The 18,888-nt window shown below is 41.9% G+C and overlaps 1 protein-coding gene across 2 annotated transcripts in view; it reads left to right on the forward strand.

Moving 5' to 3' along the window:
* Positions 1 to 5,311: 5,311 nt before the first annotated feature.
* The window catches only part of gabrb2b (gamma-aminobutyric acid type A receptor subunit beta2b), a gene marked incomplete at both ends in the record, with an annotated part of 42,572 nt that continues 28,995 nt past the window's right edge, over positions 5,312 to 18,888 (forward strand). The window contains 3 exons of one of the 2 annotated variants that reach the window (XM_083910849.1): positions 5,312 to 5,394; positions 5,539 to 5,636; positions 6,270 to 6,337. In XM_083910849.1, the coding sequence (XP_083766975.1) occupies positions 5,312 to 5,394; positions 5,539 to 5,636; positions 6,270 to 6,337 (249 nt within the window). Of the gene's footprint in view, positions 5,395 to 5,538; positions 5,637 to 6,269; positions 6,338 to 18,888 lie in introns of those variants that run through there. The other variant, XM_083910850.1, reaches the window with a different exon arrangement.

Raw genomic sequence — 18,888 nt, forward strand, 5'->3', positions numbered from 1 at the left:
TGATTGCTCATCTGTTACATACAGCTAAACGTATGTGACATTTACAATAATGCTTGAAAAAGCATTAGTGCAAGTGCAACATTATCTTGTAAATACACCGTAAACAGTAAAAGGGGCCAGCATGTGCCGAGGACCAGCCATACATCACTGGATTATATATATATATTTTTTTAATGTTTTGTTCCTTTAAGGCTTATTTCCTCATAAAGCACAAAAGTAATTTAGCCGATGCTAAATGTGTGCTGACACGTTTATGTCTCTCGTAGCCACGGAAAAAAGTATCAGTGTCGAAATGTCTTCCCGGCCTGCAGAGACGGTCGTTGGCTAACGATGAGAGTCTCCAAACTGAGGCGATCTGATTGGGCTTGACTTGCAGCTGGCTGTCAAGATTACTGCGTATTCCTCTGAATTAGCATTTGCAAGAGCTGATTAACTGAAAGCATTAAAAACAGACATTTTAGAAAAGCAGTTAAAAGCTTCAGAACAGGTCAGTGTCTAAGACTCCTGTTTTCTCAGTGACCCTCTGAATGTGGCGCTCACTGTGTTACAGTCGCTCTCAATCTCTGCAGCCTGCAGGTGGTGCGGTGGAATAGCAACACTAAAGGCCAACCGCTGCGTCGTCTTCCTGTGTCACCGACTAAACCGTCGCTTCCGATGCCAAGGCACCGAAAGGACGGTGCTTTTTGGCAAAAGGTGCTTCAATAACAAACCCCCCTCCCTCCCTTCTCCCTCCTTCCACTACTCCATCCTTCTGTGGCTAAAGCCGACACCCACCGAGGACTCCTGTCAGCAGTTCTTGGCAGCGATGATCAATGTTCATCAGGGGATCGGTGAACAACCGAGGGAGAAAAAAAGCGCACGGATGTAGGCAAGGAACTGACCAATGATCCATTTTTTGGTGCTCGCCATCGGCTGCGAGGGACAGTGCAACCTTGAAAACAGCAGGTGGTGCCTCCTCTGGCAGAGGGTGGGTAATGAGGCATCAGGTTTGGCTGATGGACTTCGTTTGTCCAGCTTACCTACACTTCAGAGGTCTAAAAACCACCAGCATTACATTTTGCCTGGGACAGATGGAGATCCCGGGTCAACAGTGGCCCCTCGGTGGCGCCAGGACGTAAATCAGCGCCAAAGCACTTTAAAAAGCGCACAATTGATGGGCTGCTTTTGTCTGTACGTTTAGAATGATGGAATATGTCGAGGCAAATTCTGAACTTAATGAGTGGAATGTATCAAACCAATGAAGTGTTACTGCAGAGTGTTTCTGATTCATCAATAATGAGATAACATATGAGTGAGGAAAAATAATTGTTTTTTTTCTACAGTGGAAAACAATCAATCAGTCTTTTGTGTTGAGTTAAACTCAACATTTCTATTATGTCAAGAAAAAAGTAACACATTAAAATCAATCATTTCTCACACTGATCATCAGAATTTTGGGGGTTTTCTGAATTCGTCTCACTGACCTCCATCTTCCCCTTGTCAATGATAACAAGGCCATCGCTTTAATTTGCCGTGCACAGGCCTTTAATAGAGCTCTCCTGTTAAGTTAAGGGCCTCTAATCAGCAATGTCAGTGCTTTAATTGCAGCACACATAAAAAGAGAAATACACAGAGGTCTTTTAATTACAGGAGAAAGATAAGAGTGCAATTTTCATTTTCCGGCTGACAAATTGCGTTCGAATATAGACTAAATGTCATGTAACGGCACAGGTCAAAGGTTTTTCACCTCCACGTCGCCAGCTATTAGGGAAATTTACATGCAGTTTGAAATTAGAGCAAACAAATAAGATAATAAAAGGGTTTCATGTCCGCACTATCTCATTATGTCATTGTGTCCTCTATTAGAAGGCGGGGTGGGGAAGAGAGACTTCATGTTGGACCATACACCTTTCCTTGAACATCCTAGTCATTCAACCGAGGATGACCTGTGCTCTCTAGATGTGGAATAAAGTGCAGGAAACACTTTAGATTAGAGACATTTTTATCAGTTTAAACACCCTGATATGACTAATATGCTTCTTTTAATGCACCTGCTTTGTGTTATTATATCTTATAACATTATAAGTGAGAGCCCTGCTCTTAACTGGATTCCTCTGGTAATAAAATACATCTACTACTACTAATTCCTACAGAAGTATTTCTGCTTCGTGTTTTTAAACCAACTCTGTGTGTGTTTCAAGCCACTGTCTTGTCCTTTTTTCCTCGTCTGTTTTGGATCAATATCTTACTGCAAAAGACTGAGCGGGTCATCCTTTGTTACTTTTGTTTCTGACAGCAATTTACAGTTCTACTTACTGCAGTACAGTATTGTCATCTGGTTGCATCAGAGCGTGTTGAGTGTCACTATTTGTTGTGAACACCCACTTACACACAGAGGGTTTTACTGTACAAGTCCTTTGAAAAGGTTGTGGACACTGTAAACTAATCCAAATATTACCTCATTTTGTTTGTATTTTGCCAATGACATGATTTATTTATTTTGCGTACCTTGAATTTCCTTCGACTGGTCATTTGAAGTTGCTGAGTGATTTGAAATTCCAGATAAAATGAAGATAAAGAGGCTGGCTGTCGATTCAAGGACACATTCATGACGGTCATGTCAGTGCCACCATGTGCTTTGGCAACCTGCCGCTCCATCTCAGCAGGGCTGGACGGATATCAGACAGTCGATCTATGGGAGGTGTTACCTGCTGAGAACAGACCAGGTGCTTTCTCCACAGTGCGACCACAACCCGGAGAGGTTTGTGAAGCACTACTTAATAATCCACACTCTGTCCCCTTTAGATGTGCCAAATATGTGTAAGTTAATAGTTATAAAGAAGAATTGATGGCATCAGTCTTAAATGAAACGCGTCATTGGTAGAGATAGAATTATGGGCATAGCACTTTGCACAGACACAGTCGTTTGCAGTGCATGATAAATACGATACGTGTGTATGCATGCAGGAAAATTAAAAACGTTTTCCATATCCAATGTTATGCACTCAATGTGCATCATATTTTAATTGCAATTACAAAAGCCAATGCCATGCTAGGCAATAGACTGAGGTGTGTTATCTGTGTACTCGCAGGTGCACACAAACACACACAAACAAACACACACACTGTCTTTCATCCTGCCAAGATGCCAGCAAACAAAACTGTTTACTACTATGACGCAAAAATTAATACTGCAGATTTTAGGCATCCTTATATTTTCATAAAAACACTATGATAACCTGTAAAAAGTGCATTCAGTGCAAAGCTGGAGAGACAAAAGCGCAAGTGCCAGAGCTCTTTTGGGAGCATTAAAAACGCTGTAAATCAGGCATTAACAACAACACAGCAAGTCATAACATATTTGTTTCCTTGAATCTGCGCCAGTACCAAAGTGATATGAACATCCACCCACTGACATTGAAGGATTTCAATGCAACACAGCCGTTTACTTCATACTCACGACTGTGCTTCTGTCATGTGTGTTTGCACTCTGATGGAGTGAGATGGTAAGATGTGAAAACGCATGCTTTAAAAAAAGCCACGGTATACGCTTGATTGATAGTGGCCATGTCCTTCATGTCGCCACACAACTATAGACCCGTGCAAGACGTAGATGGATTAGCCTGCTTTTTATGCCAGCCACTGAAATCGGCTCCAAGAAAAAACATATTCTGGTTTGATTCACATGGCAGCCCTCTTTCTGTTTTGATATATGACATAATTGATATAAAACATGGTGACAGGCTCATTAAGGAAATACAGCATGTACCAAATGGTCTGAGCAGGCAGGAACACCGAGTTCTCGGTGTTGACTGCAGGTTATAATACAAACACCATGTCCAAAGAGTATATAGTTCTTAGCAGGGTTTTTCTGTGCACCTCAGCCTTTTATGATTAGGATTCTTCCCACACTGTCTTTAATAACTGTTTTGCAGTAATTACAAACTTTTAATTGTATTTTGACTTGTGTGTGGGTAGATTAAGTATTTTTTAAGTTATTATTATTTCTTAGATATTTTCCATCAACCTCCTGCAGATAAATTGCCAATTTGTTTTGGAACTTTTAATTACAGCGCCCCCATCAGGCCAACGTGGGTGCAGCGCGTCTTAATCAAGCAACGCATTACACATTTTGCTAACGTTGCTAAATGAATATGAGAACGTGTAGTCTCCGAGTTCATAGGTGCTTTAGCCTACATTCAGTGTATTCCTGGTAGGATCGCACGTCTGTTCTCATCTGTCAGGTGTACAGTGTAGCGGCTGTGACTCCTACACAGAGCTCACTTCCACATCATCTGCCTCTGATCCCACCACATCCACGATGATTCGCGTCCGAGTTCACGGAGGAGCGCGCGCACACCCATGCGTGCTCACCAGTGCGTGGAGTCACAAGCGAGCGAGTGTGGGCTCCAGTGCATATAGTGCTGCTGTTCGGCTGTCCGTGCATCCCTCCTCTCCTCTCCACTCCACCCCGAGGCATTGCACACTGGCACCGCGCCTCTCAGTTTATTAAGCCACGCTTCTTCGTTTTCCCACAGAGCCCCCGAATGCGTGGAGATCGATGAGTGAGTAAATGTTGGTGCGATCATGCATTTACGGCACGGAAGCCCCCATTCTCGTTTGAGACAGAGAAGTCACTGGGATGCACCGAATTCAGCACCATGGACAGCGTTCATAACAGCAAACTCAGACTTTCTGAACATTTATATTGGTTTATATACTTATTAAAGTATTATTCTATATAACAGTGGCCTTATTGCAAATTATTGCATTCATTATTGTTGTTTTTAATATTATGTGGGTTTTATTTAATTTTTAAACCTGGAGGGGTTGCCTAAATGTATTTATTATGAAGCACTTAAATAACATATACACGTTCCCAGTAGATAAACCAGTCCAGACTTGAAGAGCAGAGGGGTCAAATGCCTTGCTCAGGGGCTGGCGTGCGTTTTTTTTCAAAGAGCGACACAACCACGCCTACATCTTCCAACCTCGTCCCGCTGGATTCGAACCAACATCTTTCCCTGTCATACAATTGCTGCTTCTTAGACCTTCACACTTAATACTTTAAAAAAACAAAACAAAGCGGGTAGACACCTGTGTCCACCTTGTAGACTCGATTCCCCTTTAAATTCTCCAGGCTGTGGTTCAACCTCCTCTGCCACTGACTGTGCCATCAGCAGCGGCAGCGCAGCAGCGGCAGCAGCAGCGCTGCTTCTTCATGTTGTTGTCGGGAATACGCATGCGCCCGGCATTGGAATTACTGCACTGGGAAGAATAAGTTGGACGCCGTCGGTCTTCACTAAAAGAAAAAAGGCACACAACTAAAAGTATGGCGGTGTTCCGAAGAAGGAGAATGAGGTGTTTATGCGTCTGGTTGTTCCCCCTCGTAGTTGCCGTGGTGAGCGCCCAGAGGTAAGTGGAATGGTCGCAGGAGGCTCCACTCATTTCTACTAAGTGTGGTAATGTACCAGACGGCATCGGAAAATACTAAGACACTTCATGTGCTCAAGAATATCTCGCATTTAAATCTGACGTCTCCTCTTTTCTCTCCCTCAGTGCCGGTGTCAGTGACCCTAGCAATATGTCTTTGGTTAAAGAAACGGTGGATAGACTGTTGAAAGGTTATGACATACGACTGAGGCCAGATTTCGGAGGTAAATGAACTCGTATTCTCTCCATGCTATGTCCAAGTTTGCGCTGTGTCAGCCTGTGTAATAGCGCCGGTGCGTAAATGACCACACGACAATCGCGGATAACTCAATTAGGTTCGCTGTTTCGTGGGGGGAAAAGTAAAAGAGACAGCTCATTCCGGGCACCTGCAGGTGCCACAATCTGACAGAGAGTGTGATCCAGCCGAGGCAGAATGTGTCAAAAACCAAAGCCCAGAATAGCGACATTAGGAGGGGGACACAGACCATGATTGGATCCGAGGATGAACGTGGATGATCAAATACTCCATTTGTTTGAATGAAAAATCACCGCAGTACAAATGTGGCTGTCAGCTCCTGATCCACGTCTGATGGGATTTTAAGACAAATTGATGCCCAAATTCTCGATTCTCTTTAGGCTCCATGTCCAGGGCTTTTACAGTGAAGCGCCAGATTAGATCATTCAGCAACTTTTAGGGGGGGGAATCACCTGCACTTTCGCCACTGATCGTCGCATCTAATCCCACCCGAGATTGAGCATATAAACTATTATTGGGCTGACAACAGCTTGTGTCACACACCAGGTTTCTTTACTGTATCTGTGTTGCTTACAGTTGTTGTTGTTGTTTTCTGTCCCAGGTGCTCCGGTTGGAGTGGGGATGAATATAGACATTGCCAGTATAGACATGGTATCAGAAGTAAATATGGTAAGTCTGCTATTATCACCTGTTCTTTTGACACCGTTTGTGTTATAATGAGCCCTGATGTGTATAACATAGTTGGGGAAATACCCTCAACCATTGGGGGAACCCCTCTTAATGCTAGTCTCTGCCTGTGTGTGTGTGTGTGTGTGTTTACCCCTCATCATCATTCTCATGGACTAGTGCACTCAATGTTTTTATATTGTTATTTTTGGGATTTTGGGACTGATTAACATGTAAATGTACATTTTTGTTGCTAATAAGATGATGGAGCATGGATGTAAATGACAAAATCAAACACTTGATGAGGGATAATACAAGTACAATTGATTGATTTTTTTAAATGCCTTAGAGGGAATTCCGAGGCTCAAGCATCATGTGCAACATTTTGATGGTGAACTCCAGTGTGCACATTATGCTGCTTCATGAGAAATGTTTTACATCTGGTCGTCAAAGCCAGCGTCTAAGTGCTTTCGTGACAAAGGAAGAACTTGAGAGCTGTGGCTGTGAGGAGGAGGAGGAGGAGGAGGAGAGTGAGGATTTGCTTCATACAAGTGCACCTCCTAGTGATAAAATGTGGGAATTGCACCGCAGTTGATATTTTTTTGTTTATCCTAATGGAGCGTGAATCTTTACACTTTCCATGCATTTGGCAAACTGAGCAAAGATGGCTGTTTGTAGTACAACGCGTCAGACTTTGTTTATTCTAATAGTCTTTCTCTCTGTCTGCTTAATACAGATGTGCTCTGCTTTTGTGTTGGTTGTTGTATGATAATATCAGTTGTTCTATGATGTGTGAGTCAGTCGTTTTTGATTCCGGGGAATGATTGCATGCTGGGGGAGATGCTCGTGCAGCAGCAGCAGCAGCAGCCATAGGTGTGTTACTGGAGTTGTTATCTGTGTGCTCTGTAGAATATGTTGATGAGAGCAGATGAGAAAACAGATTATGTCACGGCTGTGTTCTGTATTTACCACGGGGGAGCTGCACACGCTGCAGGTTCACAGAGATCTCTACAGTGGCTTTGGATTCTTAGTTTCTGTTTTGTGTACACTCACACAAATATATTGTGCTTGCAAGGATAAGACAGTATTATTTGCAATCATTGCATAACATACTATTTCTATTTAAGGCCAACGAACAGAATGCATAAGAGGAATTTAATGATAATAATGTGTAGGTTTTCTTGCACAGTTCCTTGTTATAATAGAGTTAAGTATCACATCTGTATCTGGGGTTTTGTGCTTTGTCAGTGAAGTTCAAAGCATGACGAGGATTAAAAGGAATAAAAGGATTGCACAAGCTAGATTGGTACTCGTGGTGTTGCATGTGTATGTCTTCCAACTCAACTAAAATTCAGAACGTACAATGTTCCACCACTATGATCCTCTTCTTTAGAAAAACCCTCCAAACAAAACTGTGTATTCGTCATATTCGCACACTCCCACATACAAGGCCAAACAAAAGGAAGAAACAAAAAATCTCCATCCAAACACACAAAAAGCCAGCGTTGCACGGTTTCTTTGATCATTCCCATCCCTTTGTCGGGTTCGGCCCTGCTAAACAGCCTCTAATGTGAAAGGGGAGTCGTTGCCACCTGACCCATTGGAGTCTCATGAAAAGAAGAGGCCACATGTGTTCCTAATGGTTTCAGCATCTTTGATCTGCTCCCCTTCCTATAAATGTAACCACTTTTCAGGATAGCAGCTGGCGTAGAAGCACTTTCCTTTCTTCCATTTCCTCTCCCCCATCTGGCTCTCTGTCTGCCACTTATTTTCGGTGGTGAGGATAGAGCCACCCTGTGTACTTTCTTTAGAGCAAAGAGAGGGCACACGGTTGAGGATAATGGAGAGATGTCACTGAGGAATGTGCCCTAACGGCGCCCTATTAGTCATTAGGACGGAGCGCTACATCCATGCTCTTTTTTTATTTTTTTTATTAAAGAAATATAGTTTGCTATCCCTCTCGGCTGCGCTCCACTTAAGGCTCTGTAGTGCAAGTGAACAGAAAACAACATAATAGAACATGTTGCTTACAACTGGTGACTTGTCCAGTTTGTGTACGCTGCCTTTTGCCCGACATCAGCACCGCGTGACCCTCATGGGGAGGATAAAGTGGTAGAAGATGTAACAGAGGGGCCATTAAATTAGTTGTGCAAACAGTGTTGTCTTAAAGCGGACCTAGACCGGAAGTTCCAATTAACGCTGTTTTTTTAGTGTGTATCTACGTCATTACCTTGTTTAAGAAGCCAGTTCAGCCATTGCCGAAAACGCTGTGTTGTATTGTAATCTCGGGCTCAGCGAGATCTCTGAAAAAACGACAGTGTCTTCTGACTCTGGGTCAAAGTCATAAAAGGGACTGTGGCTGGGAGTCGTGAAGAAGCTATTTTTAAACATTGTTAAAACAATGTTTTGATAATGAGTAGCAGTGCATCCACCGTTCCAGAGCGGGTGTGCTGAAAATGTTACTTTTGGGTATTGGCCAATCACAAGACAGTTGGGAAGGCTCTACGCTGGCTGGCCAATCACAACACACTCTGTCTTCTGGGTGAGAGAGTTGAGTCTGAAATATCGCGGCTGGGGAACAGCGTCAAGAAAGAGGATTTCTATTGGTTCGTTTACAGCAACTAGGAGGTTTTTGACCATAAAAACAAGTTAAATGTATGTAAGTAGACCTCCATATCTAACATATATGTGCAACAGGAGCACTGTGAGCTTCAAACCAACCGAGAAACATTGGAGACCTTTTACTCACTATAGATTAGCCACTAAACTACGTATGCAAGGGTTTGTGAGGAGCCCAGAGGACATTACGTCTTTCTGTTATTGGCAAAGTCTTAACCCACAACATGGATTCATGGATGTAAGACCTGAGCCTAAAGCACCACCACCTCATCACCCTTTCTGAGTTAAAGGCTAGCATAGTGGTTAGTAAGTCATGACCGTTTTACTTCATAATGTCAAGTATTCTTTCTTTAGTCATGAGTCATATAACGGGTAGGAAACCTTACAACATTACATGTCACTTAGACCTGGAGCCAAATGTGCAATCAGGACGACAGAGGCCGGTGATGGTCATTACATTACATTCCCACGAAAGGTCGCTTGTTCCTGGGGTGTCAGAGCCCAACGTTCCATAAGCCTCGCAGGTTGATAAGGGACAGAATATGATTGTGGAAGAAGACCTGGAGGCCAAATCTTTCCACCTCTGTGTATGAGACACAAAGAGAGAGAGAGAGAGAGACAGAGAAGTCTGACCAGCAGTGGTGCTGCTATTGGAGGGAAGGTCATGTAGCCAGTGCTGTTGAGGGTTCATTCTGCATAACTCGTACAGAGGTGGACATAGAGAGAGGGACACACACTGCTGAATACCAATGTCATGGTCGACCGTCACCTGAAGCCTTAAAGATCAAGTTCTGGTCAAAGGAAGAATGGAAAATATAGGCAGGATTGTTTTATCTGATCTATTATCTTTAGTGTAATTTGTGCGCTGCTGCTTAAGGCTCGATATTTGCTTCTGCTTGAGCTCCTGAGCACTTGAACCTTAAGCCAACAGTTTTCACAAAGGCAGAAAACACTTGTTTGAAGATGAACTAAAAGATCTTATTCTCTTTAAAAGGCAGAAATGACATTACCGATGCACGGAGAGGTCAAGAGGAGCTTATTGACTGTCGGAGAAGGACTGTAAAAAAAAAAAAACTCATTTTAGTTCCCAGATATTATCACCTCTCAGCACGAGAAGTGCCGGATGGGATGTCCGCTATAAATGCATCAAGACTGCATTAAAAACAAGGCCTGTACTACACATTATACCAATGTGAGACATCGTAATGGGTGTTGGCTGGAAGTCAAGGAACAATTGCTTGCCGTGGACAGAGGGGGAAAAAAAAAAAGTTGTGGAAGCAATTATATGGTGTTGCGTAATATCTTTATGCAGACCTGAGAGCTTTGAAATCATATTACGTCTGCATCTGTGATTGTGTTAAAATGATTTTAACAGCCGCCTTCAATATTCCGTTCTGGATGTGGGCAAAATTGCATTTCGATGTTAACACAAGTCAGTCGGGGTTGAAGCGATTAAACAATTAACGCTGAGTTTTATAATAGCAATGATGAGGGGAAAACATCAGCATAACCGTTTCACTGTAATGTTGGTGATAGAGTCGACGATATGTGGCTGAGAGCAATGATCACCGAAGCGAACTTTTGTTTGGAGAACACATCGAGACAATTGTCTCTTTTGTAAATTGCATATTCACTGTTGTCGTTCTCCGTTATATGGATAGATCGCTGCACTAGTGTTCAGTCCTGACGTTATCACTGCACTAAAGTACAAGATTCAGACTGAAACACATTTTAATCGTGGGAATAAATAAATAAAGACAAAAATGCGTGACTTTATGAAGACACTTCAGCCTTTTTTTTTTATCCCTGTGTAAAAACAACGGTCACATTAAAAATGATCTCCGCGCCATATTTATAACTTATGACATGCTAATGATGAGCAAACGGGGATTGACGGCAGCCCAGCAGATTCAATCATGGGTAAAGTATTTAGTAGACAAGTACAGTTTGAGATTTTAATGTTTCAAGGTCCCGAGATGCTGTGGGAAGTATTGTGTTTTGGATAATGTGTAGCCCGCTGGTTAATTATGAAGATAAAAATTGTTGAGTGTGCTGTAATGGCACAAGTACAGCCCTGGAAATGAAGGCATTTACATTTTTTTTTTGTGCCTGAAAGTCCTTTGACTGGAAAAAAAAGTCCCCTTGCACATTGTACAGATGAGCGTGTACTTGTACTCTGAGGGCGTCTCTGGAGAGGATGTACACCACCTCAGTGTCTCTGATGTGCACACACACATAAATCTTTATTCCCTATAGTTGTCCGTCTTGGTTTCTCTTAAACTGGTCGGCCTCCAAGAAAGAAAGTAGCTGTTCACAGGTTACGTAACGGACAGAAACGAGCCCGACTGGTGTAATGGAGAGAGCTGTAGTGTACGATTCCATCTTTGAATAAAAGTAGCCTCCACCAGCAAAGACATTGAGATGTTCATAGCAGCTGAGAGAGAGACTGTTTTCCTGATTTCCCTTTTCTGAACTCTAGAGCAGCACAACATGCATGCACTGTGTACAGTTGTTAGTTAGTTAGTATCTTTAACCCTTAGAACACAGAGCATTTCAACTGCTTTTTTCCCATTACTATGTTTACATGTATGCAGAGGCTATAAGAATGTGCAGTATAGACCATCTTATTATGCTTTTTTCAGCACAACCTAGGCAATTTTAATTTTCACCAACTATATAAACAAACTTGATCAAGATGTACTCAAAATGTTTCAAGGTGCATTATGTAATACATCTAAATCAACTGGCCATAAAATCCTCCTAATATGTCACAGAGACTCAGGAATAATGTTCATGTAACAAACTGAACTCACCAACAACAACAGTACAGCTGAAATATTTGCATTAAAAAATATATTTGCAGACTGCAAATCATGTTTATGTTTTGAAATCATGTTTTGGCCTCGTGGCACCACCTACCGCCATCTACCAATCATTGCAGTCAGTAGAGTCTCAGCTGCCGAGCAACCACGGGTTGCCAGTTACTTCAGAACACGAAACCTAAAACTCGGTATTTTGAATTTGAATGTAGTAACTGTTTTTGGCCACATTCTTACATATGGCACCTTTAAAATTGGATTGGATTTATGAAATATGGACTTCTGCACTATTGTTGATACGTATACTGACATATACTAAAATGAGTCATACCTTTGTCTCAACAACACACGAAAAGCCTAAATACGTGACCTATAAACACACATGGGTGCACCTGAGAACTAAGGGTTGATTGCTGACTCGGAAGCCACTCGATTTAGTCCGACACCCCACATTTAGAATGTTTGATTCCACTCATTCAAGCCAGTTGTAATACAAGGAAGCGTGTTTAGTCAATTTGTGTATATACAGTAGCTTCCATTCTTTACCGAGAGGGAAATACATGTCCAACCCATTCTGTTTAAGAGCTTGGCAGTGACCTCCAAACACTCTATCAACAGATGATGCAAGCAAAGAGAAAGACATTGAAGCTACATTATATATAAAATGTAGGAACAATGAGCAGTGGAAAATCATCAAGGGATGGTGGTGGTGGTGTGGGGGGACAAGCCATGCTCCATCTTGCATTATTAAGTCTGGTAGGTTTAGACACATACACTATGCCTCCCTATAGAATTTTAATAATCCATTTAGATTACACCACCACTCAAGTGCCACTTGAATGCGGCATTACACACATTAAGTGGGCTGGTTGTACACTGAAAGAAGGGCCTTTAATGCCACCAGTGAATATGCATGGTGCACGGGTAGGTGTTTGCTCATTAGCAGAACTAATTCAACTATAACGTCAATGAATAGAATAATGTCACCCAAGGTGTTGTTTGTGTTGTCGGGGGAAGATTAACAGAAAATAGACTCAGGGCATTAAATATATCTCTTTATGGTTGCTTCACTGATCCGCCGCGTCAGTGAGTTTACTTTGTAACACGTAAAGTTTGTGGTGTTGTATATAGATGTTAAAACAGTGGTAAAAATGTCATTTTCACCTTCTTTTTTTCCAACTAAAAAAAAAAAAAAAAAAGGTGAAAGCTCTATCTTGAAGAAGAGCTGTGAATCTCACGCAGCGTTGCAGCTGTAATCTGTGTCACGGCTGCCTAACTGAAATAAAAAAAACAAGACGTTTCTGTGACGCAGACGTGCCGCTCACGCAATCCAACGAGGGGCCCGAGAGCCATCGAGTTATGACAGACACATCCAAAATGGTTGACAGCAAGCAAGTGAATCCAGATGCATTCACATGGTCACGTGAAAGAGCTACGGCGAGTGAGAACTCAAATAATACGGTAATTAGACAACAATGACAACATGTACCCACTGTACTGAAGCAGCATAGGCTCGTGTGTGTGGGTGAGGAGGCGAAAGAAAGAAAAACACTATAGATGGCAAAAATCTGACGCTGGTTATTATTCAGAACACAGTGAATAGTGCGAGTGAGTATAGAGGCAGAGAGGGAAGGAGAGGTAAATGGAGCAGCTGTCGCCATGACAAGATTATCAAAGGTTTTTTTTGTGCTGTCAGAATCTCATAAGCTGTGTGTACAAAGATGTGTGTAAATGGCGACTAAAGCGGACACCTCACCATGGAAACGTGGCTGAAATAGACTTCAGATATTTAATTAGTAAAGTTATTCGCAATCACAATAAGCTAATGTGGTAAACCTTACCTACAAGCGGGTTGTTTTTGTTATGATTTGCACTTGCTGCTGTTGATACGACTCATTTTTTAAATCTCGCAGATGCTCCTTATGATTAATAACGACACAAACGCGTGCGCACACTTTCGTAAAAGCACCGAAAGACACACCGCTTAGGCCCCTTATTAATCTTACAGATGCACCTTATTGTACAATTAGTAACACGGCTCTGAATGTCAGGGGGAGGAAGGCGTGAAATCAATTCCCCCAGGTTAAACAAGCTCTCTAGTTAGGCATCTGATTCACTGTTGCCTGTGACAGTGAATGATGGAGTGGATGCTGAGGCATCAGACAGTATAGCGTAGCGTTCCCCCCCCCTGCAGCTGTAGGTCTAACTCTTAAACAGCAGCATCTTGTTTCCCGTGTTGGGAGGACGGGTAATTGATGCCATATTGCCGTGGTTCCATTCCAGGGCAATAATTATCACACCTGTCCTGTGGAAGCTGATGTTACATCGACGCCCTCTGTTTCCTGCCTCAGTCTCTGCCGCTCACATATAGTCTCTGCCTGCTTGATATTAATACAAGGGTGGGACGCTGTTTCAGGAGGAATCTCTCAGTTTGTTGATAGGTTACCACTCATGCTCACAAATGGAACTCGTGAAAGGGAAAGCACAGTCTCTGGTATACCCTATGACACATCATTTCTCCATCTAAAGAAATTAAATCTCGCAGATGCTCCTTATGATTAATAACGACACAAACGCGTGCGCACACTTTCGTAAAGCACCAAAAGACACACCGCTATTATTATGATTAATAATAGTTAGATATTAATAAGTTAGAACTATACTACTACTACTACTACTACTATAACCCTAGTTAGATATTAATAATATTACCCTATTACCCAGTAATTACCCAGTATTACTGGGTAATTACCCAGTAATTACCCATATAAAGCGTTATTATTAGACCATTGGTTCTCAAAGTGTGGCCCAGGGGCCAATGGCGGCCGGCAGAAACATTTCTGGCGGCCCCGCAATGAATTACAGTTGATAGTTTTAATCCAGGAGCTACTAAGCTTGTTAAATGTTTATTGGACATTACTGGATACAGACCAAAAAGTGTAAACAAAAATACTGGGTATTTACCTGGTTTCTATATGGTGAATTTTAGTGTATTAATGGGTTATAAGCTGGTAATAAGCAGGTAGCTACAGCCCCCAATTACTAGCTATTTACCCAGTAAATATATGGTAACAGAAATGTGTTACTTGGTATTAACCTGTAATTAGAAGGTAAGAACAATGGCCAAAATACTGGGTAATTACCCAGTAAATTATAAAGCGTTATTATATTAATGCTTAAATTACGTTATATTAACGCTTATATTACTTAACGCTAAACTGTAGAACTGCAATCTGGTCATTAAAATTATTACATGAAATTTCTTCTTTTTTTTTTTTTCCTTTTTTTTTCCTTTAGCGGCCCTCAGTCCAATGTTGGGTTCCTAAATTGGCCCTCAGGTATCAAAACTTTGAGAACCCCTGATTTAGACTCATACTCCAAGGTATTCTTGGAAATAAGACTTCCAGGAAAACGAAGAGCCAAAAATAAAAAAAACAACAATACATATATAGTCATGTTTTTATACTACTATAATTATTGCATTGCTTAGATTTGTTTCAGAGTCAACCCGAGCAAGACAAGAGCAAGTTATGTTGTTGTTGATGAGATGTGAATAGAGTTGCAGAGATGGCTGTTGGCCAGTTGTTCTCAGTTGTCTTTTGTGCAGAGTCACCACAGCATGTACTGTATATCTGCTAGATCATGATTTCTCAATCCTAGTCCTGGGCACACGCTGCTCGCCGTGTTTTTAGACATTTTCCTCGCTCCAACACACCTGATTTGTGTTGGAGTCTGGAAACATCTACAACATGCTACATCTCTCAAACCATATCTTTTTTTTATGTCATGCAAACAGTGTTGTTATAAACACACCTGAGTGCAATTTCTTGTCAGAGACTGGGACAGAGGTCATATTACACTTTAAAACGTTTGCATGTACAACACGGCACGGAACGACGGCACATTTTAACAGTGCTCATTGATGTGAATCCCAATTTCGACAAATAACAATTTTGTACAGTGCAACCACAACAAGTTGTTGTTCGGATTTCAAGGGCTTAAATTATTCTTCATGGTCTTTTGATTCCGTGTGAAGTGGCACGGTTGGGAAATGAGATTGTCCAAAAAATATTGAGTTTATAACATCAGCGGTGATGCTATGGGTAATATAGCAGCGTTATACGCAGAGTTTCCATCTATTTTAATCATCCGGTATTACAACTGTCAGCTGCAGGGAGGTATCCACACAAACAGATAAAAAAGAAACCGATATGAGAGATGAGTCAGGAGTGAGAAAGTTTAGAAGGCTCTAAACTTTTCTCTCTATCGCATAGAAATAGTTGTCTGTGTGATAATGTTCCACACAACGATGCATACTAGATTATGTCTGTAACAATAAAGGTTACTGATATTGTTTTTTTTTTTTCAACAGTGAAAGTATTGTCAGCAAAATTGGGATTCGGGGTTGTTTTTCTTTTTCTTGTTTTGGGCCAACAGTAGTAAAATGAAAATCTTGCTCCGTCTATGACGAGATGTCATTTAGAGTGAAATGAGGAGAGAAGCAACTCACTGGGGGAAAAAAAGAATAACACGATACAGATTATTGTTATGTTTTGCTTTGTGTGAGATGCAGTTTAGTTTCTATTACTATGGATATTATAGCTCTTTTATGCTCATATTAAGTTATTATTACTTGTTATTGTTATGTATGAAATTGCATCTTTTGTACCGGTTTAAGAGGTTACGTTTGGCTTTGTTTAAGATGTAGTTTAGATCTTTAGATGTTGTTGAATGTACATCCTCCATCCTGGAACCTTTGCCTCCTTTGCCACTTTTCCAGTAAAGTGGTGAGGGATGAATAAATGACCCTATTTTACAAATCTCAATACCATTTTCTTTCCCAGTGTGACAATTACTTATCCATATGATAGTTAATATCATGTTTCCAACAATAAATATATGTATCATATTGAAGAATGGGCTTAAAATGGCTTCATGTTGCATCCGTCATACAATTTGTGTTGTTTTCTTTCCTTCGTTGCTTTGTTGTGTTGCCAACACATCTCACACACATGCACACATCCTAAAGTTGACACCGTCCTCGAGCGCCCTGCATCTCTTGTAGGTCAGTCCAACTGTGAGGAGATATTGCTTTCTTCAAGGGTGTCCTTGCTCAAGGAGATGCTGAATCCAGGCTGGATCCAATCTGGCCTCGCACAACAACTTACAGTACACGTGCAAAGATAAAAAAAAGGCCATGAACCACCCGTTCCCAAAAACTGAATTTGCGGTTTAGATACTGTAGCTGATAACCAGTTTCTGTGTGCTCACTCGGGCCGTATATTTGCAATCGATCCACAGATGTCTATATATTGCATTATCTCATTGTTGACAATGTGAGCGTGTGCTTCTTGGTACTCTGTTTGAATAGCAATCAGCTCGAGTCCTCAGTTCCCCAGCCTTACATAATGCATGAGGTGTGGGACTCCTCCGAGTCGATTCTTATGCGTTGTGTATGGGAAGAAGGCGAAGGACAACTGTCCATAAGCGCCCTAAAAGCAGAATTGAACACACATGCTCACTCTTCGTATCGGAAGGAGCACAAGTGGGACACGAAAGATGTGGACAGGGACGACCTAAATTTCCCTCTCCTCTCTTCGTGAATGACAGCTAAGATTGAAGCCTCCGTCAACTTTACCTCAGTCTTCCAGTGGGACTCAAAAGCAACCTAATAATCTGTGTCCTGCTCTGCCTCCCCCCCTCTTTTGAATTGCCACTCAACTCGACTCCTCTCCAGGGACACAAAGGGGGCCTGCAGATGCTCCAATCGACTCTAATAAATTGTATGTAGTCAGTTAAGCTGCACAACTGCCAACTGGCAAAGCTGGGAACCTCTGCTTGGGGAGAGGTCTGAGAAAGAGAGAGAGAGAGAGAAAAAAAAGGTTCCTCTAAATTTGATTCACCTTCAATGGGCAGGTTTTGAACAGTGAGGTTAGAGAAAGCACAAGTAAACAAAGTCTCTTCATTATTGAAATCCATCATCATGTCATGAAGAAATTGTCTTATTAGAGTACAAAATAAAAGGAGCTCGGCTCAGAGTAATGCGCTCAAATTCAATTTCAACAAACTCGCTGTGCATGCAGCACTTTTTGCAAAACATAACCATAATGATCATTATTTTGAGGCTTTTATGAAATTAAGCAACAACAGCAAAACAACTGCTTTGTAAATTTCTTTTGTTGTCAAATGCGTTTATAAATTGACATCTGGGCGATGGCTCGAGTTCGATTCCCGGCTCCTGAAGGCTGTGCCGAAAGTGCATGAATGGGTATGAAACACGAGTGATAGTAAATGTACTGCACACGGTGAATGGTAAAACTGCAGCTTTGAGTGGTCGCCAAGACTAGAAAAGTAAAAACTTAACCATTTACCATGATATTGTGTCTACCGCGTCAAAAAAGATGAATACCGATATGATTTATTGTGCAGCAAATGGGCCAAACGAAGCCCCCGCAGCAGCCCCTGTATGTGTTCCTGTTGTCTATTTACTACACACGGTGCACAAGCTGTTCCAGATACAGAGCTGAATCCTTAGGACTCCACACACACGCACGCACGTGCGATATCTCCAGAGACGGCAGAATTTGTGTCACTCAGCTCTGTGGGGATCGGCATGTTTATTATTAGACCTCTTTTCGCAAAAAGAATCTGCGCCCTGCGCCAGGTTCCTCGCGTCCCGTCGCTCGTGGCATTAGGACCATGTGAGGCAGGAAATTGAAAGCCACTTGTTGTTGCAGGGCTTTCTGGAGGAAGTGAAGTCAGTGGGTGATAGAGTGCAGTGTGAACATATGGTTGAGCGGCGGTGAGATCACATTTCCTGCCCACTAAAGGAATTTCAGAAAGAGGAGATGGAGCTGGATGAGGATTCAGTGACAGGCTACATCAGGATGCAGTCCCTACTTTTCAAGGTCACAACACTGTACAAATGATTCTCATTTGACCCAAAATATCCTGTCCATATATTATTTAGTTGATGGTGTGCCTTTGCTTATACCCAAGTGCAAAAAAAATGCCAATTTGTGGAAGGAATTCTTGAGTAAGAGACATTTAAATCAAAAATATTTTATGGATGCTTCAGGACCAGTCTCGCACCTCAGAGACTGATCCAACATCTGT

Source organism: Microchirus variegatus, assembly GCF_963457635.1.
Source record: "Microchirus variegatus genome assembly, chromosome: 2".
NCBI classification, from domain to species: Eukaryota; Metazoa; Chordata; class Actinopteri; order Pleuronectiformes; family Soleidae; genus Microchirus; species Microchirus variegatus.